General features: G+C 44.8%; 1 protein-coding gene across 1 annotated transcript in view; it reads right to left on the bottom strand.

Moving 5' to 3' along the window:
• Positions 1-17,933, bottom strand: part of STRN4 (striatin 4) — a 563,587-nt gene that overhangs the window by 157,960 nt on the left and 387,694 nt on the right. The window contains exons 14-16 of the mRNA XM_069644583.1: positions 11,139-11,279; positions 10,375-10,473; positions 9,994-10,080 (exon numbers count right to left, since the gene is read on the bottom strand). Coding sequence (XP_069500684.1) covers positions 9,994-10,080; positions 10,375-10,473; positions 11,139-11,279 — 327 coding nt within the window. The remainder of the gene's footprint in view (positions 1-9,993; positions 10,081-10,374; positions 10,474-11,138; positions 11,280-17,933) is intronic.

The raw sequence follows: 17,933 nt of genomic DNA, 5'->3' as shown, positions 1-17,933 counted from the left end.
AAGACGAATGTTTCGTGGGGCATTTCATTTTTTTCAGAGATTCGTCTGATGAGGTGGAGGGAGACCTGTGGCATCGTTTCTTCTATTTTTTTTGACGAGCGATGGGAATCGCTTCGGGATCTAGATCGATGCCTTTCGCGTCGAGGAGATTTCTCCTCATGGGGTCTCGACTCAACGCTATAGGCTTTTCGATCGTTCCGACCTACCTGTAGCTTTCCTCTTTCTCACAAGGCCTTCCCTGTCATCGCCTGACACTTAAAACAGGCCTCCATGCCGTGGCCTTCTCCGAGGCACCACAAACACTTGCGGTGCGGGTCCGTGATCGATATTCTTTCACAGAACTCGAGGCGTGCCGAATGTCCGAAGCAACGTTAATTGTGGAAAAACAGAACTGAGGCCAACGGTGCCGCACGTGTTATTTATACACCCGATGACGTCACCCTCGACGGAGGCCTTCAAGTGACCATCGACGCACGGCGCCCTCTGCCGAAAAAATTTACAAAGAGCAGCAAAGCTGGATGGAATACATCTAAGATGAGGAATACGTTGGAGGACACAAACCACTCGAAACAGGATACCAAACTACGATTTATCGGAAAAGCACAGAGAGAAATAGTTTGTTACAAAGGTTGAGCTTCCACCAACCGAGTGATTAAAAATGTACCCTATGGCCAAATGCTCAGAGTAAAAAGCATCGTCAGCACCCAGAGTGAATATGAAGCAGCAGTAAAAGAAATGGGCAAGACATTTCTTGCACAAGGCTATTCAGAAGAAGAAATCACATTGGTTGAGACACGTACAGCTACACAAGACAGAAGAATTTCTTAGACCAAGAGCAACTAAACAGGATACCTCACCTCCATTAGTCTTTGTATCAAAATACTCACGCCAAAGCAATCAAAGAAAAATCGGAACACTAACATGTGACAAAAGGGTAGAACACTTGTTCAAAGAAACTACATTTGCTTACCAAAGAAGCTCCAAACTGAAAGACAGATTAATTAAAAAAAAACACAGAAGAAGAAAAGAACTGAACGTATAGGCACATTTCTGTGCTTGAACTGCAGTAACTGCGGTTACATTATGAAAGGACAAACAATAAATCATCCCCACACTGGAGAAAAGATCAAGATTAAATGTTATGCTACATGTGACACAGCTGGTATATATGGGATCAAATGCCCATGTGGGTTGTATTATGTCGGCCAAACAACGCACAGCAAAGATGAGGTGGAATGAGCATAGATCCTGCATCAGGAACAAGACAGAAAGCTTGGCGGTGGCAAGACACTGGCAGAAGAAACATAGCTTGGCCCAAATTAAGTTTGTATTTCTTGTAAAAGTCCAAAGAAGGGAGAAACACGAGAATCTACAAAAAAGAATGGATCAACATGAAACATTTTGGATAGACAGACTTAATTCTCTGGCTCCCAAGGGAATCAATGAAGTGATTCATTTTATGTGTTTCTTTTAATAACAGTGAAAATACTAAATTGAGCTGAGATGAGTCTCACCTTCAGTGGGACTCTTGCATAGATTATGCTTTGTGATGCTTCCTCTAACATAGCCATAATCATTTGTGGTGCTACAAGGAGTTATCAGTAGTGAGACCCTAGCACAATAATGCTCCGTGAACGATATAACACTAACGAGGACATGCTGAGTATAAGCAATTGATTCCTAACTTATTTTGAATAATCTGGACATGTGTAATGTTTTCCTCGCAATGTTTTCCTTGCAAATCAGTTTTCCGATTACTTATTGGCACTGCCGTTTGTATTTTAGTTTGTATTGCAGTTAACAGAACGTAAATCGCACAGTAAGCTATTAGAGTTCTTACTCGAGTAAGACATACCCTGAATAGACACATGTATCTGAATAGATGCCCAGTTAATTCATAACACGCTTCTACGTTGTCGCCATGGTAACAGTCCCGCCCGCCCTGCATTTATACTGGGCGGTGGGGCCGGAGGTGTACGCGCCGTTGCGCAACGCCCCGCCCACGTTCCCATGGTGATTTAAACTAGCATCGGCGTTCACGCGCGATTTACTTTGAGCGAACGGTTCTGCGCATGAGCGACCGCAAGCAGGTAAGAGCTCTCTGAATATGATCACACAAATGTGCTACCGTAGTTTATGCTATAGTTACTTACACATTCACTCACTGTTATTAACAGGAATGTTGGAGAATTTTCTCCAAGAGCACTTACAAGAGGAGAACTCGAACCAGCAGGTACAGGGTATTGAACATAAGGGTGACACACGATCAAGTATAGGTATGGTGAAATGACTATGTTGATAAACTTTTCTTTACATCTCTCCCTTATTTCCTCCACTGATTCGAATCCACTTGGGGTATGTGCATTTCAAATTATTTCTGAATAATGGTCTACATTGATGTTTTGTATTGACACTGCACAGTTGATTTAAGTTTCACTTAAGAACGGCCCTGAAGATGGTCAAGGACCGAAAAGCATTGGCATATGTACTTCTGAATGAAGGACCTAGATTTTGTTGAGTTGCCTCATGATACAAGAACTAATAAACCAAGGGACATGGGTCCTAGAAATGTGAATTGAACATTTCTTTTTGAAAATCAAGTACCATCATTTGTTTTATAATATGATCACTTTATGATAAGATTGGACCGAATTGTGCAACCCTGTTTAGGGTCAACTGAGAGCACCAGTCTTAAGTAGGGCATACACACCCTAATTTTTATTTCTGTACAGTGAGATCTGGATGCCATAGGATCTCTTCCAGACTGGGAGCACCAGGTTAAAATATTTTGTATGAACATACAATGAACAATTTCAGCAATTAAATATCAACCACTGTGGTGCCCACCTACACTTCGTACTTTTAGAAATGAAGGGCCACAAGCTGGGAGGCTTGTGAGGGGCAAAGCTTTGGCAACTCAGCAAGGTAACCAAGACAGGTCTCAACTGAGAGCAAGTAAGGTTACACAACAAGAGGTAAGTTCTTAGACTTTACAGTACCTCTGGTTATAAATGGTTCCAGCTGGCTTTTGTTCCTGTACAGCTCTACAGATACTGTTCTTGAACCTCAGTCGCGGGGACAAGAGGGTGGACGTCTGGGGACTCCGGCTCTGCAATGGGAAGGTCAGCGGCTGCAATGGGCAAACTTCAATTCAGCGGTTCTTCAGTGTTTCAGCTCCTCGCATCTGAGAGCAAATATCAACATTGTGGTTCTTGGATACCACTCTGGACTTTCCTCGCATCTGGGGTCGGACACTCTGTTGAGGTGGCTCAGGCTTTGTCAGTCCGGTTGCAGGGGATTCTGGAGGATCTTCCTGGCGCTCAGGTCCGACTTAAGAGATCCACTCGGTTTGGAGTTCCTCTCCCTGGCACTTCCGTTCCAGCAGCAGAGGTACAGCCAGCTCCGAGAGAATGTCCAAATGAGTTCACTTTGGGGTGGATTGGTCCCACCAACCCAAGGGGAGAAGTCGTCCTTGCAGGGCTTCTCTATTTGAGGTGAATTCAGAGCTTCAGCACAGCAGCGGTGGCTCAGGCTTGGTCAGTCCTGCTTCAGGGAAGTCCAGAGGATCTTCCTGGCGCTTGGGTCAGACTTATAACCAAAGAACAAAATCTGGTGTTCTTCTCCCTGGCACTTCGGTTCTGTTAGTTAAGATTTTCACAGAACTGGTAAATTTTCCTGACCTGGTTCAACCCCAGAAATGTTTGCTTTATTAGTGGGATATTTTTCCATAATACCTCAGGGAGTGCGAACCTTTGTCCACACTCACAATCTTTAATTCTTTATGGGTGTCATTTTTAAGACTATCCATAGTGTCTTTTTAAAGTTATCCTCTTTAACAACTTATTGGCAATAAGTGCATGTTGTTGCTGGGTTGACCTAGGGGCTCCCCTCTTAACTTTTTCTCACCTTGAGAGAACTATAGTTCCCAAGGGTAGAAAGGATCTTTGGATCCCTTTTACATTTTGTTAAGTGAAACCAGCACACCTTATGTGGAGTGCTGGGGCAATACAGTTTTAATGTGAAAGGGGATACATTGTACCAATTCTGTTACAGTGACAAGCTTACCTTCAATGGCTGCTGGCAGTGATAACATGTATTAATTTGGTGCACCTTTACTGCGGGCTGTGTTTACAGCTGCAGCAAATGCAGCAAAGGGTGCTCATTTTACCAAAATGGCACGGGTCTTTTTTTCGCCATTTTAGTGTTTGTCGTTTCTTGTTCCTTTCCCCGACATCCAGGGTGGGAAATTCTTGTGTGAATTTTGTCTTCGACGGGAGTCCCCTGGACTCCCTGCCCAGGCCCCAGTCTGTCTATGAAAGCAAGAAGTGAGTGAGGAGTCCAAAGCTCCCCAGCCCTTTGTCTTACGCCTTGCTTGACTATGACAAATCCCAGTGGGGGAGCTGGCTGTCCTGATTGGACCACCAGACCGCCCCTTCTTTTAAAATGCGGGGAGAGAATGCAGTGGTTGTGCTGTAATTCCTGATAAATACTGCAAACCTGGAAGCTGAAGAAAAGTCGACCACTGGAACCGAAACCGAAGAGTAAGATGAAGGGAACTTGGATGGAATGATTTCCAGCGACTGGAAAGAGCCTGCTGTGTAACCGGAGCCTGCTGTAGCCCTTCCTTCCAATTGACCTGGGGACTCCAAAAAACGACGACCCAGAGCCTGGTGAGAACCATTAGTCTCAAGAACACCAGCATTCTGAGCCATCCCATGCATTGCTGCGACCTTGCGTTGTTGCAATACCCCAATACCCTGGGACCTCAAGTCATTGTGCGGTGCACGGTCTTCCAAATTTCGAATCTCGAAGAATCTTCGTGGGCATCCTGGTGGATCTCCAGAGACACGAATCAAGCCTGAAAAGTCACATCACCAGTGCTGGACCTTTGTAACAATGAGAATTCAACTGCGATTTTCTGTCTTCTTCTATGCTCCTTGAAAAGGCGCCAAATCCTTCATCGATCCCTGCAGCAAAGTCCCTTCTGAGGTCTTTACAGTCTCCACGAAAAGGAATCCACTGACCAGGTATTTGGCTGCAGCCTTCTGAAGTTCTCCTGCTACAAAATCCACAATGCTGAGGTACTGTGTTGGCTTGGATATGTACTTACCTCAAGCCCTTTAGGATTTCTGTGTAGCTGTGGGTTGTTTTGTAATGTGGAGGCCTCTAATCCAGTGCACCCAGTCCCACTGCTAGAATACTGTTAGGGTGTCTTCTGCGAAGCCCCTGGACCTTCTTCTAACCCTAGAAGTAAAGTACTCACCTGTTTGCCCAGTTTTCCTAAGGAACTCTGACTTTTGCTACTGAAGAACCTAGTCTGACACTGCCTGTTGGTCACTAGTCCTAGTGACCCCTCCCCCCCCTTCTGCCATTGAGAACACTCATCCTCCAAGAATAAGTGAAAGACTTTCAAGGGATTGGGACTTCTGCCTAGAAAAGTGTTTAAAGTTACTTACTTGTGAAGAGTTGGTTGGTAACTGTAATTCCAAGAGTGAACAGTTACAAATGTTCTTACTGATCTTGAATGTGTGATGCACTAGTCTTAAAAATATGGTTCACATCTTTTCTTCCTTAGCCACTGTTTTGCCAGCCTAATAGAAAGTAGATGTGAACGTATTTTACTCTCCTGTGATTAGGTTGTGCCTCTTCCCAAAAGTAAAGTGTTGGTTTCATTAGATTAGTCCTTTGAGTATAATTGTATGAGTGTCCCCCCAACTGGGTCTTGCTTATATTGACTTGCTGCTAGTCTGTCCAGATTACATCTGCATTAGGTTGTTGCCTACCTAGAATAACTGAGTCATTCAGTAAAGTGCGACATTGGGTTTTACTTTCCCCTTCATTGTGAGGTTAAAAAAGTATGTGGGTTTTACTTACCTTGTGTTAGCTGTGTGCCATCCAAAAATAATTTACAAGAGTTACTGCTTACCTGATTTCAAAAGCATCTGTAATTGTACATTACATCCTTCGGTTTTACTCACGTAGTACAAGTGTGTGAACACAAAACTAGTTGTAGGATTTTACTGGAAGTAGAGTGTGTTTTTATATTGCGATTTCATATAATGTGTTAGTACTTACTCTAGATTTATCTGGGCCTACTTGTATTTAAATAAATCCTTTATTTTTACAATACAAAGTGTTTTTGGACCATTTGTATGACAATTACAGCCCTCTCTCCCTCCTAAAATAAGCCTGGCTGCTCCGACTACGCTACCATGAACTCAGGTGGTACAGCCTTCTAAGAGTTGAGTCTTGTACTGCCTCAATTGAATGGTTTTACTAAGCCCTTAGTTTGACTTCAGAAAAACTGTCCTAACAGGTTCCAACAGCAGCAGCAGAAGTACAGCCAGCTCCGAGAAGATGTCCAGACGGGTTTACTTTGGAGTTTATTGGTCCCACCAACTCAAAGGGAGAAGTCGTCCTTCCATGGCTTCTCTAGTCGAGGCGAATTCGGATCTTCAGTGCAACACAGCAGCAAGGCTTAATAGGGGAAACCAACGGACCAGTAGTTGCAGCAGGTGTCTCTTGCAAGTTCTTCAGATTCCTTCATCCATGGTCGACTTTGCCTTCCAAGCCAAAAATTCTCGCCTTTTATGCAGGTTTCTCCCATTCATTCCAGCCTAGCCGTCAGTCACCCAGCAGGGTGGCTGTCCTTGCCGGGCAGCCAGCCGGTCAATCAACATTGGGTGCATTCCTGTAACCAAGGGGATTAAGCACAGGGAGTTTCGGGCACCTCCCTAACTTTCCTGCCAGACATACTGGAGCCAGAGGCGGGCTTCACTCAAGAATCCCGCGAAAGACAAAACAAAGGGTGTCTTGTTAGGGAGAATTCTCAGAAACGTGCTAATTCCCTCCACCTTAGAGACCCCCAGCAACGTTGCCGGATTTTGAGGACTTGGTTTTTTTAACCTGGAGAGAGCGAGACCTCTCCCACTCCGCCCCCCTCCCCCACGCTCATGTATTTTTAAATGTGATTTTGTACACTTTCTTTTGGTTGTGGAGTCTGACAAACTTCATAGGCATCATCTTTTACATTGGGTCACACAGCACCTTCACTGCAGTGCCCCAGAGTAGTCTTTTAAAAATTACCAAAGGTTTAAATATCTTCTCTTGGATAAACTACTGTTTCCAAGAGTAGTAAAGTGAAATTGACTTTACTTACATTTGTAACTTTCTAGACCCAGAACACACTATCTTACACTTAGGTGCTGGAGGGGTTACATAGTATCCCCTTTGTCTAGCTTCTCATGTAACAATTTTATGTTACCCTTTCCTCACTGAATGGCTGGTGGCAGTGGTTTAGTTTTAACTACCGGGGTGTGCATTTACCGCGGGCTGCGTTCGCCACTGTAGTAAAGCACCCAAGTGTGCCATTTTTGTCAAAATGGCCCTGGTCTTTTTTTCCATTTCTTTGTGGAAAGGTCCTTCTTGAGATTTACTCTGCGCGCCAAGCCAGGGTTGGTCCCATTGTTGGCTTTGCCGGGTTTCCAGAGTGAAGCCCGTGTCTGGGTTTGGCAGGGAGGGAGGGAGGGAGGGAGGTGCCCAAAACTCCCTGTGCTTATTCTCCTAGGAGACCCAAATGCACTTGTGTGATTGGCCAGCTGACTGTCCAGCAAGAACAGCCACCCTGCTGGGTGACTGACAGCTAGGCTGGAATGAATGGGAGAGAACTGACTAAAAGGCAAGGTTTTTGGCTTGGAAGGCAGAGTTGACCACTGGACGAAGGAACCGAATAAGAACTTGAAGGACGCCTGCTCCAACTCCTGGACCGTTGGTTTGCCCGGTGAAGCCCAGCTGCAGTGCCGAAATGCCAAGTTCGCATCGACAGAAGCCCCTGCAAAGACAACTTCTCCCCTTGAGTTGGGGGGACCAATCAACTGCAAAGTAAGCCACCTGGATATCCTCTCGAAGCTGGTTGAGTTTCCACTGCTAGAACCGGATCGCCAGGGAGAGGAACACCATTTCGTGTCCGTTGTTTTTAAACTGGCCAAGAGCTCCCCCCGGAACTCCCAGGAAACGGGGCTGGCCGATCCAGAGTCCCCTCAACAGAGTGCGGGACCCCAGATGTAAGGAAAGCCCATCTCGACAGCCACGAACCGCAGTGTTGCTATTTGCGGTAGACACGAGGAGCTGAAAAACCAAAGTGCCACTTATTTGAACATTTCCGGTTGCGATAGCTGACCGTCCCATTGCAGTGCAGGAGTCTCCAGAAGTCCTCCCTCTTGGCCCCACGGCTGAGGCCAAGGAACAGTGAGCTCTGCAGGAAGAGAAGTCATCTGCTGCACTTTTTCTTCAACCTAAAGGTACTGTAAAGCCTAAGAGAACTTACCTCTTGTTGTGTAGCCACTTGTCCTCGTTGGTGACTTGCTTGGTTGCATCTGTAGAGTTGCTATCAGCTTCTTCAATTCACTAGCCTAATCAGCTTGTGGCCCTACTTTGATTTTCTTCTATTCTACAAAGACTTTAAGCATTGGAAAAGACTTTCTACTTACCTGCAAGAAGTGAGGCCCGGAACTCGGGGGATCTTCAGCTTGTGCAATAAGACTTACCGAGCATCAAGGGGACCTGAGATAGGAGGCGGAGTCTGACCACGGCAAGTGAATCCCTTTGCGTCACTGTGCATCGTTGGTCGTCCGAAACTGCTTACCTGCATCCAGTCCTGAGGGGCCCTGCATCGAGTTCCAGTTGATAAATGCAGCAGAAGACCTTGCACGAGCATTAGTCGTCAACCTGAGAAGGGCTCAAACGTGCAACTCCTGGGGGCTGAGGCTGACAGCGGGAAAAGTGACCTTGGACCCTCTTCAGCAAACCTGCCAAGTCCCATGAAGAATCGAAGTACAGGGGTGAGTTGTAGCAATACTTACTTGCACCCCCATCTCCGTCTTAAAAGTTTTGATGACTTATTAATTTTAACTACTTTGGCTTTGTCTTTGTTTGTTCACACAAGCACTCAAAGTTGAGGACATGTTTGTAAGATTAACTTGTCCCCCAACACTTTGAACTGTTCATGGGAACCCAGAGACCCTACCTTAATTGTTTCCAGCTTCACAAAACTGTATGGAACTTTGCTGAACTTTTGGGCACAAGGCCCCATACATCGGAAGAATGGACTTCTGAAGTTAAGATTTTATCTCTGTGGACCTGTAGTGCTTATACTAATCTGTAGATTCCTTTTCCAGGGGTTGATATGCATTTTGCCCTTCTCCAGTGATTGTGCATATGCATCTATTAGTGTTGTGTCATAGTATTACCTGTTAGTAGTCATTTTTCACTGTCATTTGGCCATAAGTAAAGAAGTATTTGTATACCAGTTTGTCCAAGTGTGTTCCTTGACGGTTTCACTGGGTGTGCTCATTGTGGACCCCTTACAAGCTCACCACCTCTTGAGACTTAGTCTAGACCACTCTCCTTGCTACCTTTAACTGGTTTGGCTACAGCTCGAGAGTTGTCCCCGTCACAATACTAGGTTGGCCTTCAATACACAGGTCAGGGTATAGAAAATCATTCCTAACAAATGTCAGACAGTAACTTGTGTAAAACTCCCCAACATGGATCCAGGAAAACTAGAAGGGAAAAAGCAACACGTTTATGTAGGGGTTCCAAAATATGGGACAGGAAAACACCAATCGAGGAATTCAGCCCTAGCAGAAGCCTTAAGTGCTATGCTGGCGAGCACAGAGTGTCAGGAAAAAGTAGGAAAGGGAAACTCTGTCTAGCACCTACATGTTCATCTTCTAACGTTCTCACAAGACCTTTGGTTTACTGTACATGCATTAAAAGGAACACAAACCTACACGCAGAATTGCTCACAGACCTCTGGATAGAGATCAGCCACTAAATATCAAAAGCTGGGAACTCAACCTAAAAACAGTCAAGCAAGGTGTGTTTACTCATTCAAAAAAATAAGGTTCCCCTAGAGGCACCATATTTACACAACCGTTGACTCTTCCAACCCCCTCTGCGTGCCAACATTTCAAGACAAATAAATACACTTACTTCCTGAAATAAGGAACGTTGCATTGGGGTCTACAGCAAGGCAAGTGACTGCATCCAAGTGTGCAACCATCGAGTGAGCCACTTTACCTGGTTAGGAAAGGAAAAAAAAAAGATTAAATTTACTTTAAAAAAGCACCAACTCCAGACCTTTAGATATGAAGTCTAAACAGAAAGCCATCAAATAGACCTTTTCCTACTTACATACTGCATCGGAAAGCAGGTAACAAAGGACAGAATGCACATCTTTTCATAGAGGATGCAACAACTACATTTTAAAGCAAAGCTTCAAAATATCAGTCAACTCTATTGTGTGCAGCTGCCTATGCTACCACTTTCTGCAAATCCATAACTCTTCCACACCCCTTGAGAAGCCAAACCTACCTGTTCGGTTGTCGAGAAAGCGGATGCCTCGATCTTCGTGTGCAGTAATGGTGATGGGTTCGGATGGATGGCTCACTAGACTATTGATTGGATTCAATCCTGCAAGGAAAAGAAATCTAGTCTATGAACTAGCAATATTATATTCTATGGCAAGTTGGAGTTGCTATAAGTACCATGCAAAACTGTTATATCTTCCACCAGAGGCCTCATCTTAGAAAGTACCCTCTCCCCGGCCTCCTCAAACTATACTTTATTCCTCTCCTTGCCTGCCCCCTCTGTCACTCTATGCCAGGATGCAGGTCTGGGCCACAAAACACGTGTCCAGACTCCCCGTGTTGAATCCAAATGTTTGCCTGATCCTTGGTTCTCAGGTTGTCACCAGAGCTTGCACCCAGTCTCTTCACATTCAGATTTCTAGTTTTGCAAGGCCTGCTGCCACCAGTGCCATCAGTTATCCCAGGTGCGTTCCACATATTACTTTTCTGAAAACCAGGCCCCTCACAGCATCCAAACTTTAATGCTCCAACTAACCACCAAATCCAGACCCCGCACGCCTGTCCCAGTTCCCCAAAGGGCCTCAGTACATGCCCTCCAACATCCCTCATTGTGTTCAATCACAGACCCTCAATATGCTGAAGCTACTCATGTCCAATTCTACACTCTTCAGTATGCAGTCAATTGCTTTTTCAGCCCCTACATTAGAAAATAAGACTATGCTAATTCAACAGCTGTAAACATATGCAAGAATCCCAACACCAGCTCACCACCACCACAGCGTGCATCCAGTGCTAAAAGAGCAGTTGAAGTTTGCATGTCATAAACCAATGCATCTCCAGTGTGAAATGATACCACAACCTGTTCAGGAACAGTGCTGCCAAAAGCGACTGCAGTGGGAACCCCATGTTCTATGGAGAAAAAAAAAGTGATCAATATGGACAGCATTGAAAACATTCTTATATACAAACAAAAGGTGCAAACCCAGCAACTCAGTTTATATGATGTGGAAAGTGATGGCTAAATATAACTAGCGGGTGGCTATATGAACGCAGTAGGCACGTGTTCATGGAGAGATTCTGCTCCTATTTCAGTGTACCTGCACAACCAGTCAGGGCCGTGTTAGGTTTAACTCCCCCAACCCTCTTATTCAATGTATATTTTATTTCCTTGAATCTTAACCAGAGATCCAACACTTTGCCCCCACCTCCTCCTCCATTTACTGCAATGTAATCACAAGCAGATGTGCGATCTGATTAGGATTATTTCGAGGAAGATGTCGGTACTTGTGAATCAGGTCAGGTACCACACTCTTTTGGGCTCTCTTCTGGCTTTTTGAGGTCAAGTGAAGACCTTGAGTAAAAGAAGAAAGCCCTTGATCATGCAGCAACTGAGGGTTTTGGAAGGATACAAGAGTCTCTGGTACAGACACAGCTGGGTAATAAGTGTAGGTGTGTTAGGGAGATTTATCATTGTTACGCTTCATCCCCTCTCCTGGTGAGACTCCCAGCACTTTTTGCTGGACATCTGGACCTTTTTCTTTCATTCCTAAATGAGAAGCCTTTTTCCGCTCATACATTGTGGGCTCTGTCTTCTGGGGCTCTATTCTTTGTATTGAACCTACACTATGGAGCCTGCTCCATAGCTCTTAAAGGCATCTGTGGTTTTACCATTGCAGCACAAAGCTTCTTATGGGCAGTGTTTCTGGGGACCCTTGCCGTGCCCTCTATGGTCTACACAGGAACAACATGCCAGGTCCCATTTGGGCTTTAACTAAATACAATGGCCTTGAAAATGACCCTAGAGGTCAAAAACCCATCGGCTGACCACACAAGGCTATACGTCTTTATCTTAAATAAAAACAAAAATTGGGTTTCACTCGAACAATTGTGTGGATATTCATACTTCTTATAGATACAAGGGCAAGTTATTTACCTGCTATTACTCCTCACAAAAGGACGTAAGGGCACCACCTCCACCAACCCGTGACTTACCAGCTAACTAACCAATTCACCACATCTCAGAGCGAAGCACTGGAAGTGTTCCATACTAGGGCCCACCTATTTCCTTGTACTCCTGTAAGACTTTCTGTATGATATGATAGGTTATTTATAACGAGCTTAATAACCAGAGATTCCTAAGTGTGGACCCGGGGATCGAACCTGTGTTGCTCTGTGTCGTCTTGCTTCCAAGGTGAGCATGTTGCTGCTGAGCTATCCTCCCGGGACTTCAGCAACTACAGTTCTTAAGGATAATTAATCTCTTCCAAAATTCTATAGTCTAAGATTGGCACACACCACCGTCAGTGAAGTGCCAAAGGGATACCTCTTGGGAGGATAGCTAAGGGGCAACGTGCTCGCCAGGGAAGCAAGATAACAAGGAGAAACACAGGTTCAACCCCCGGGTCCGCGCTTAGAAATCTCTGGGTATTATAAGCGTTATAAATAACCTAACATATCGTATCCCCTTTTCTCTGCTCATGTGACTTTTTAGTCACAAAGACAGTTACCTAGTTATGGCTGGTGGCAGTGGACGTGCTCTACCAACTGTTGTGTATTTTCTATACAACAGGCTATGTCCATAGCCACGGCAGGGGTCAAGAGGGGCACCCAAGTACCAACTTGGGACCTACCTTCTTTCTTCGCCATTACTAGCATGATTGTTCTTTGTTTGACCTCCCCCTCCCAGAATGGTAGAAGGGCTGTGTGTGTGTTTTGCCTTTGGCGGGAACCAGTAGGTATCCCTGCATAGGCTCCAGAGTGTCTGGGCAGGCAGGAAGTAGGGAAGGCGTCAGCCCCTCCACCCCCACCAACACCCTGCCTCTGTCTGCCCGAGTGCCTGAATAGGTCCAGCTACCACAACCAAACGCTCATTTCTGTAAAACGCTGAGAGATTGTAGAAGAGTGTGTGCTGGAACTGTATAAAAAGGCGAGGCTTCTGGAGTGTAAATCAAATCGACCACTGGAAACCAAAGTAACCGAAAGAGACTACTGTTAGGACAGTTTTTCTACAGCTTAGTAAAACCATTCAACTGAGGCATCACAAGACTCCACTGTTAGTATGAAGCTGTACCACCCGAGTGCAGGGTAGCATAGACAGAGCAGCCAGGCTTATCTTAGGAGGGAGAGAGGACAGTACACATGAAATAGTAATATAAATGGTCCAAAGAAACACTACGTATTGTAAACCTAAATGGTTTAACTACAAGTAGGCCCAGATAAATCTTCGGGTAAATAAGTACTATTACATTAAAGAAAAGCACAACACTATGCTTCAAGGTACACAGACCAAAGCATATAACCTTATTTGGCACACCATAGCGCATATAACCTTATTTGGCACACCATAGCCGGTCAGATAACAGCGAGCTAAGCGCTCGACTCCGATACCTGTGTGCAGCCTGCTGTGTCAAGTTCGAATCCCGCCTGGGTCAACTCAGCCTTTCATCCTTCCAAGATCGATAAAATGAGTACCACTCTGTGGGGTAATAAGGTCTTCTGTTATTTGAGCGCTCTGAGACTACCTTCAGTAATATCAGGATAGTAGACCCTGTTAGGCAGAATTGCATGCAGTACCCTCTGGGACCACCACATACAATTAGGACTACAGGTGTAAGCAAAACCAACCTTTGGTATACATCTATACTACACAGTTTTGTGGTGGCGAGCCAAGTAGCCAGACTCCTCTCAAGAGGGAATGTGAGCAGTACAAGAATGTTACACAGAGGTCTTGCAATCGCAGTGTTTCAAGTAGACACTTGCACTCAAGGTTTCTTGGTAAAAACACAATTACACAATCATTTAGAAAACATTCACTAGAAGGAGGCAACTTATTATACACAAATATACTTCAATACCAAACCAATACGTTTGAAATGCCATTTTGCTCCCATTTTAGGGGAGCCTAATTTACTCAGTTTGAATTGGAGTAAAAAGGCACAAGTTAATAGAATAGATCAAATATTTTTCTTAGGGAGTGCACATAGTTTCAGTGCACTAGAGGACTTGATTCAGTTCAATAGGCGTAAGCCAAAGTCAATGGGCTAGTGTGTTGAACAGGAAAGAGCAGTTCTTGTAGTAAAAGGTGCAGTCTTTGCCAATGTTCTCAGAAGTAGTTTGTACGAAAAAGAATCATATGTTGGGTCACAAGCGGATTAGGCCTGAAAGTTGGAAAAGTTTCACAAACTTTCACAGTGAGAGGTAAGTTCTCTCAATCGGGTTGGCACAGTACCTTAATATGAAGAAAAGATGCAGCTGAAGACGTTGCTTCTGGGCAGTTCCTGCAGATCTCACCGTTCCTGAGCCTCAGTCGTGGGGACAAGAGGGAGGACGTCGGAGGACTCCTGCACTGCACGGGAATGGGTCAAACAAACTGGCAAAATGGAAGCTCTTCAGTTTGAGTAGCTGTTGTCGAGCACACAAGCTGGTGTCCTCCCCCCACCCCCTTGTCAATCCTAACCAGCTACGAGAATGGTAACCAGGTGGCTTACGAGTTGATTGGTCCCACCAACTCAAAAGGAAGAAGTCGTCCTTGAAGGAGCTTCTCTTGAGATGAACTTTGCGATTCGGACCTGGAGCAGGGCTTCACCGGGCAAACCAACGGTCCAGGAGTTGAAGCCGCCATCCTCTTCCAGCTCGTCTTCGGTTCTTTCGTTCCAGTGGTCGACTCTGCATTCCAGTCCAAGAGACTCGCCTTTTAAGCAGTTCTCCCTTTCATTCCAGCCTAGCCCGCACTCACCCAGCAGGGTGGCTGACCTTGCTGGACAGTCAGCCAGCCAATCACGCCAGACTGTATTTGGGTTTCCTAGGAGACCAAGCACAGGGAGTTTCGGGCACCTCCCTCACTTCCTGCCCACCCCAGACACTCAGGCGCCAGCGGCGGTCTTCAGTCCTAAAGCCCGCTAAGGCATGGAATGGAAAAAAAGGGACAAAACCTAGTTTGGCGCACACAGAAACTCTAGAAGGACCTTTCCAAAATGAAATGGCGAAAAAAAAGAGTGGGACCAGTTTAAACAAAGGGGCTTAAGGCGCCATCTTGTAAAACATGGCTCCTGCGATTTTTAGCTACCGGTGTTCACGGTCGGGGAAAATCATGGTAGTTTGTTGTAAAACCACTACTAACAGTCATTTCGATGGGAAAGGGTAGCATTTGACTGCTACATGAGTTTCTAGACATAGGGGTTACTCACCCCGCCAGCACTCTACAGTAAAATAGAGTGTGCTGGATCTAGGAATTTAAAAAGACTAGTAAAGTCAATTTAACCTTACATTCTCTGGGAAACAGTAGTTTATCCCGGAGAAGGAATTTAAACCTTTGGGAAGTCTAAAGAGACACCCCAGTGTTACTGCACTGAGGTTGCTGTGTATCAAACATGAAAAGATGCATATGGAGTTATCTTAAAACGCCATAATCAAAGAACACAAGAGTAAAACACACATCAAAATACATGAGTGTGGGGGGAAAAAAAGGCTCACACTCTTTCCAGGTAAAAAAAAAAAAATCTAATCCTCAAAGAACAGCAAAGTTGCTGCGGGTCTCTAAGGTGAAAGGAATTAGCACATTTATGAGAATTCTCCCTAACAGACCCCTACAGTTGTACCGGATGCTCAGAAAGTAATCCCATACTAATATCAACTGGACAATATACTTTTCTGATCCAGTGAAACAGATTCTAGGAACAGTATAAAAACCTACACCTCCGATTCAGGATTACAGTTATTCTATGGGAGTTGGACCTTGGGGTATAATATTCAATTACGGTTGCTTTTCAGTTCACAGACTAAGGGAAACCATAACAAACTTATTTTACAATAAGTTATACCCAAGGTAAGTAAAACATACACTTTACAGGAGCTATAAGCAACTTAAACGAGGGTATAAACCAAAGACTGTTTTTGTGTCGGTCTACAACAGACTAGGTAAAGCAAACCCCAGTGTTAAGCAAGATTGTGTGCAATACCCTTCGGGTGACTGCAGCAACCTGGTCCTCCTGGCAATAGGTAACCCAACCTTTGGTCTAAGTCTGTACTACACAGGTTGGTAGTGTGGCTGAGCAGCCAGGCTTATCGCAAGAGGGGTCAATGTGAGCAGTAGGGCTCTTAGACAGAGATTCACAATGACAAGTATTAAAATAAACTCTTACACTCAACGTTTCTTGATTAAACAATTCTTATTATATAAGCCTTCTTCAGAAGGGAGCAAAACATGTAACTTCAAAATATACTTCAAAACACACTTAGTTTCTCTAATCAGATGATACCCTTTGGGGGATGACACACAGACACTTCCTATACCCTCAGGTGACAAATAGCTAGGACACTGGACATTGATTTATCACTGGTACATTTAGAACAATACTGAGTTTGCTCTAAAGGTTAGTGGGGAATAAAACAAAAGGTTATCAAATAATTCATAAACTGGTAAGTACTTTTTGAACCCTCCAATGCAAAGTAAATTTAACCCTTTCCTGGGGAAAAGGTAAAGCACAGAGTTAGGGCAGAAGAGCAAAGTCCAGGGGAGCTGAAGATAGTCTTTGCAGGTAAGTCAGAGTCTAGCACAATGTTTTTAGAAATGTTTAGAAATAAAAATCATTCGAAGTCCTACAAGCTAGGCGGCACAATGCTGCAAGCAATTCTGCAATGGCACCAAGACAAGTCTCAACTGAGAACAAGATAAGTTACGCAAAAAGAGGCAAGTCTTCTTAGGTTCACAGTACTTTGGTTAGAAGAACAAGTTACTTTCTTACCTGGTAATGTTCTTTCGATGGGATGTTCCTCCAACGTTTTCCACATCTATGACAGGTAATGTCCACAGCTGTGCTGCTTTGGAAATTTTTTGGCATCTGCGTCCTGCGTCGATGACGTCGATGCACCCCCTCGAGAACCTCCTCCGACGGCCGATGTCACCGGATGTTATATGTAGGACGCACAACGCCATAGCCTCAGTTGTAGTTTTTTCCCCAGGGCGTGTGGCACCAATTTTCTGCCAGTATGACTACAGAAAGCCTTGTGGAAACAGAAGCTGCAATCACATAAGAAATTCTGTAGAGGCTGGGAGGGTGCGATGTGGAATACGTCAGAGGAACATCCCATCGAAAGAACGTTACCAGGTAAGAAAGTAACTTGTTCTTCGAAGGGATTGTGTCCTCTGACATATTCCACATCTATGACAGACTCCCAAAGCAGTACCAACGTATGGAGGTGGGAAAAGAATTTAGAATGCCCAATCAAATTGCAGAATAGAGGACCACCTTACCAAAGGCTAAATCTTGCCCATAGATAGAATCCAGGGAGTAGTGTCTTACAAAAATATGAACCTAGGCCCATGTGGCTGCCTCACAGATATTATGAATGGGAACACCCCTCTGCAGAGCAGTAGAGGCACCCACACCTTTAGTAGAATGGGCCTGTAAGCCTACCAGAGGGTCCTTACCTACCAGACGGTAGCATTCAGAGGTTGTCAAGATGATCCAACGGGACAAGGTCTGCTTAGAAACAGCTTGACCTAAACGTCTTCCAGCGTATCCAACAAAAAGCTGATAATCCACTCTGACCCAGGACATCTGT

Source organism: Ambystoma mexicanum, chromosome 2p (assembly GCF_040938575.1).
Source record: "Ambystoma mexicanum isolate Mex_15411 chromosome 2p, UKY_AmexF1_1, whole genome shotgun sequence".
In the NCBI taxonomy this organism is placed as follows: Eukaryota; Metazoa; Chordata; class Amphibia; order Caudata; family Ambystomatidae; genus Ambystoma; species Ambystoma mexicanum.
Note: the sequence above shows the minus strand (reverse complement) of the source record. Positions and strands in the feature narration are given on the sequence as shown.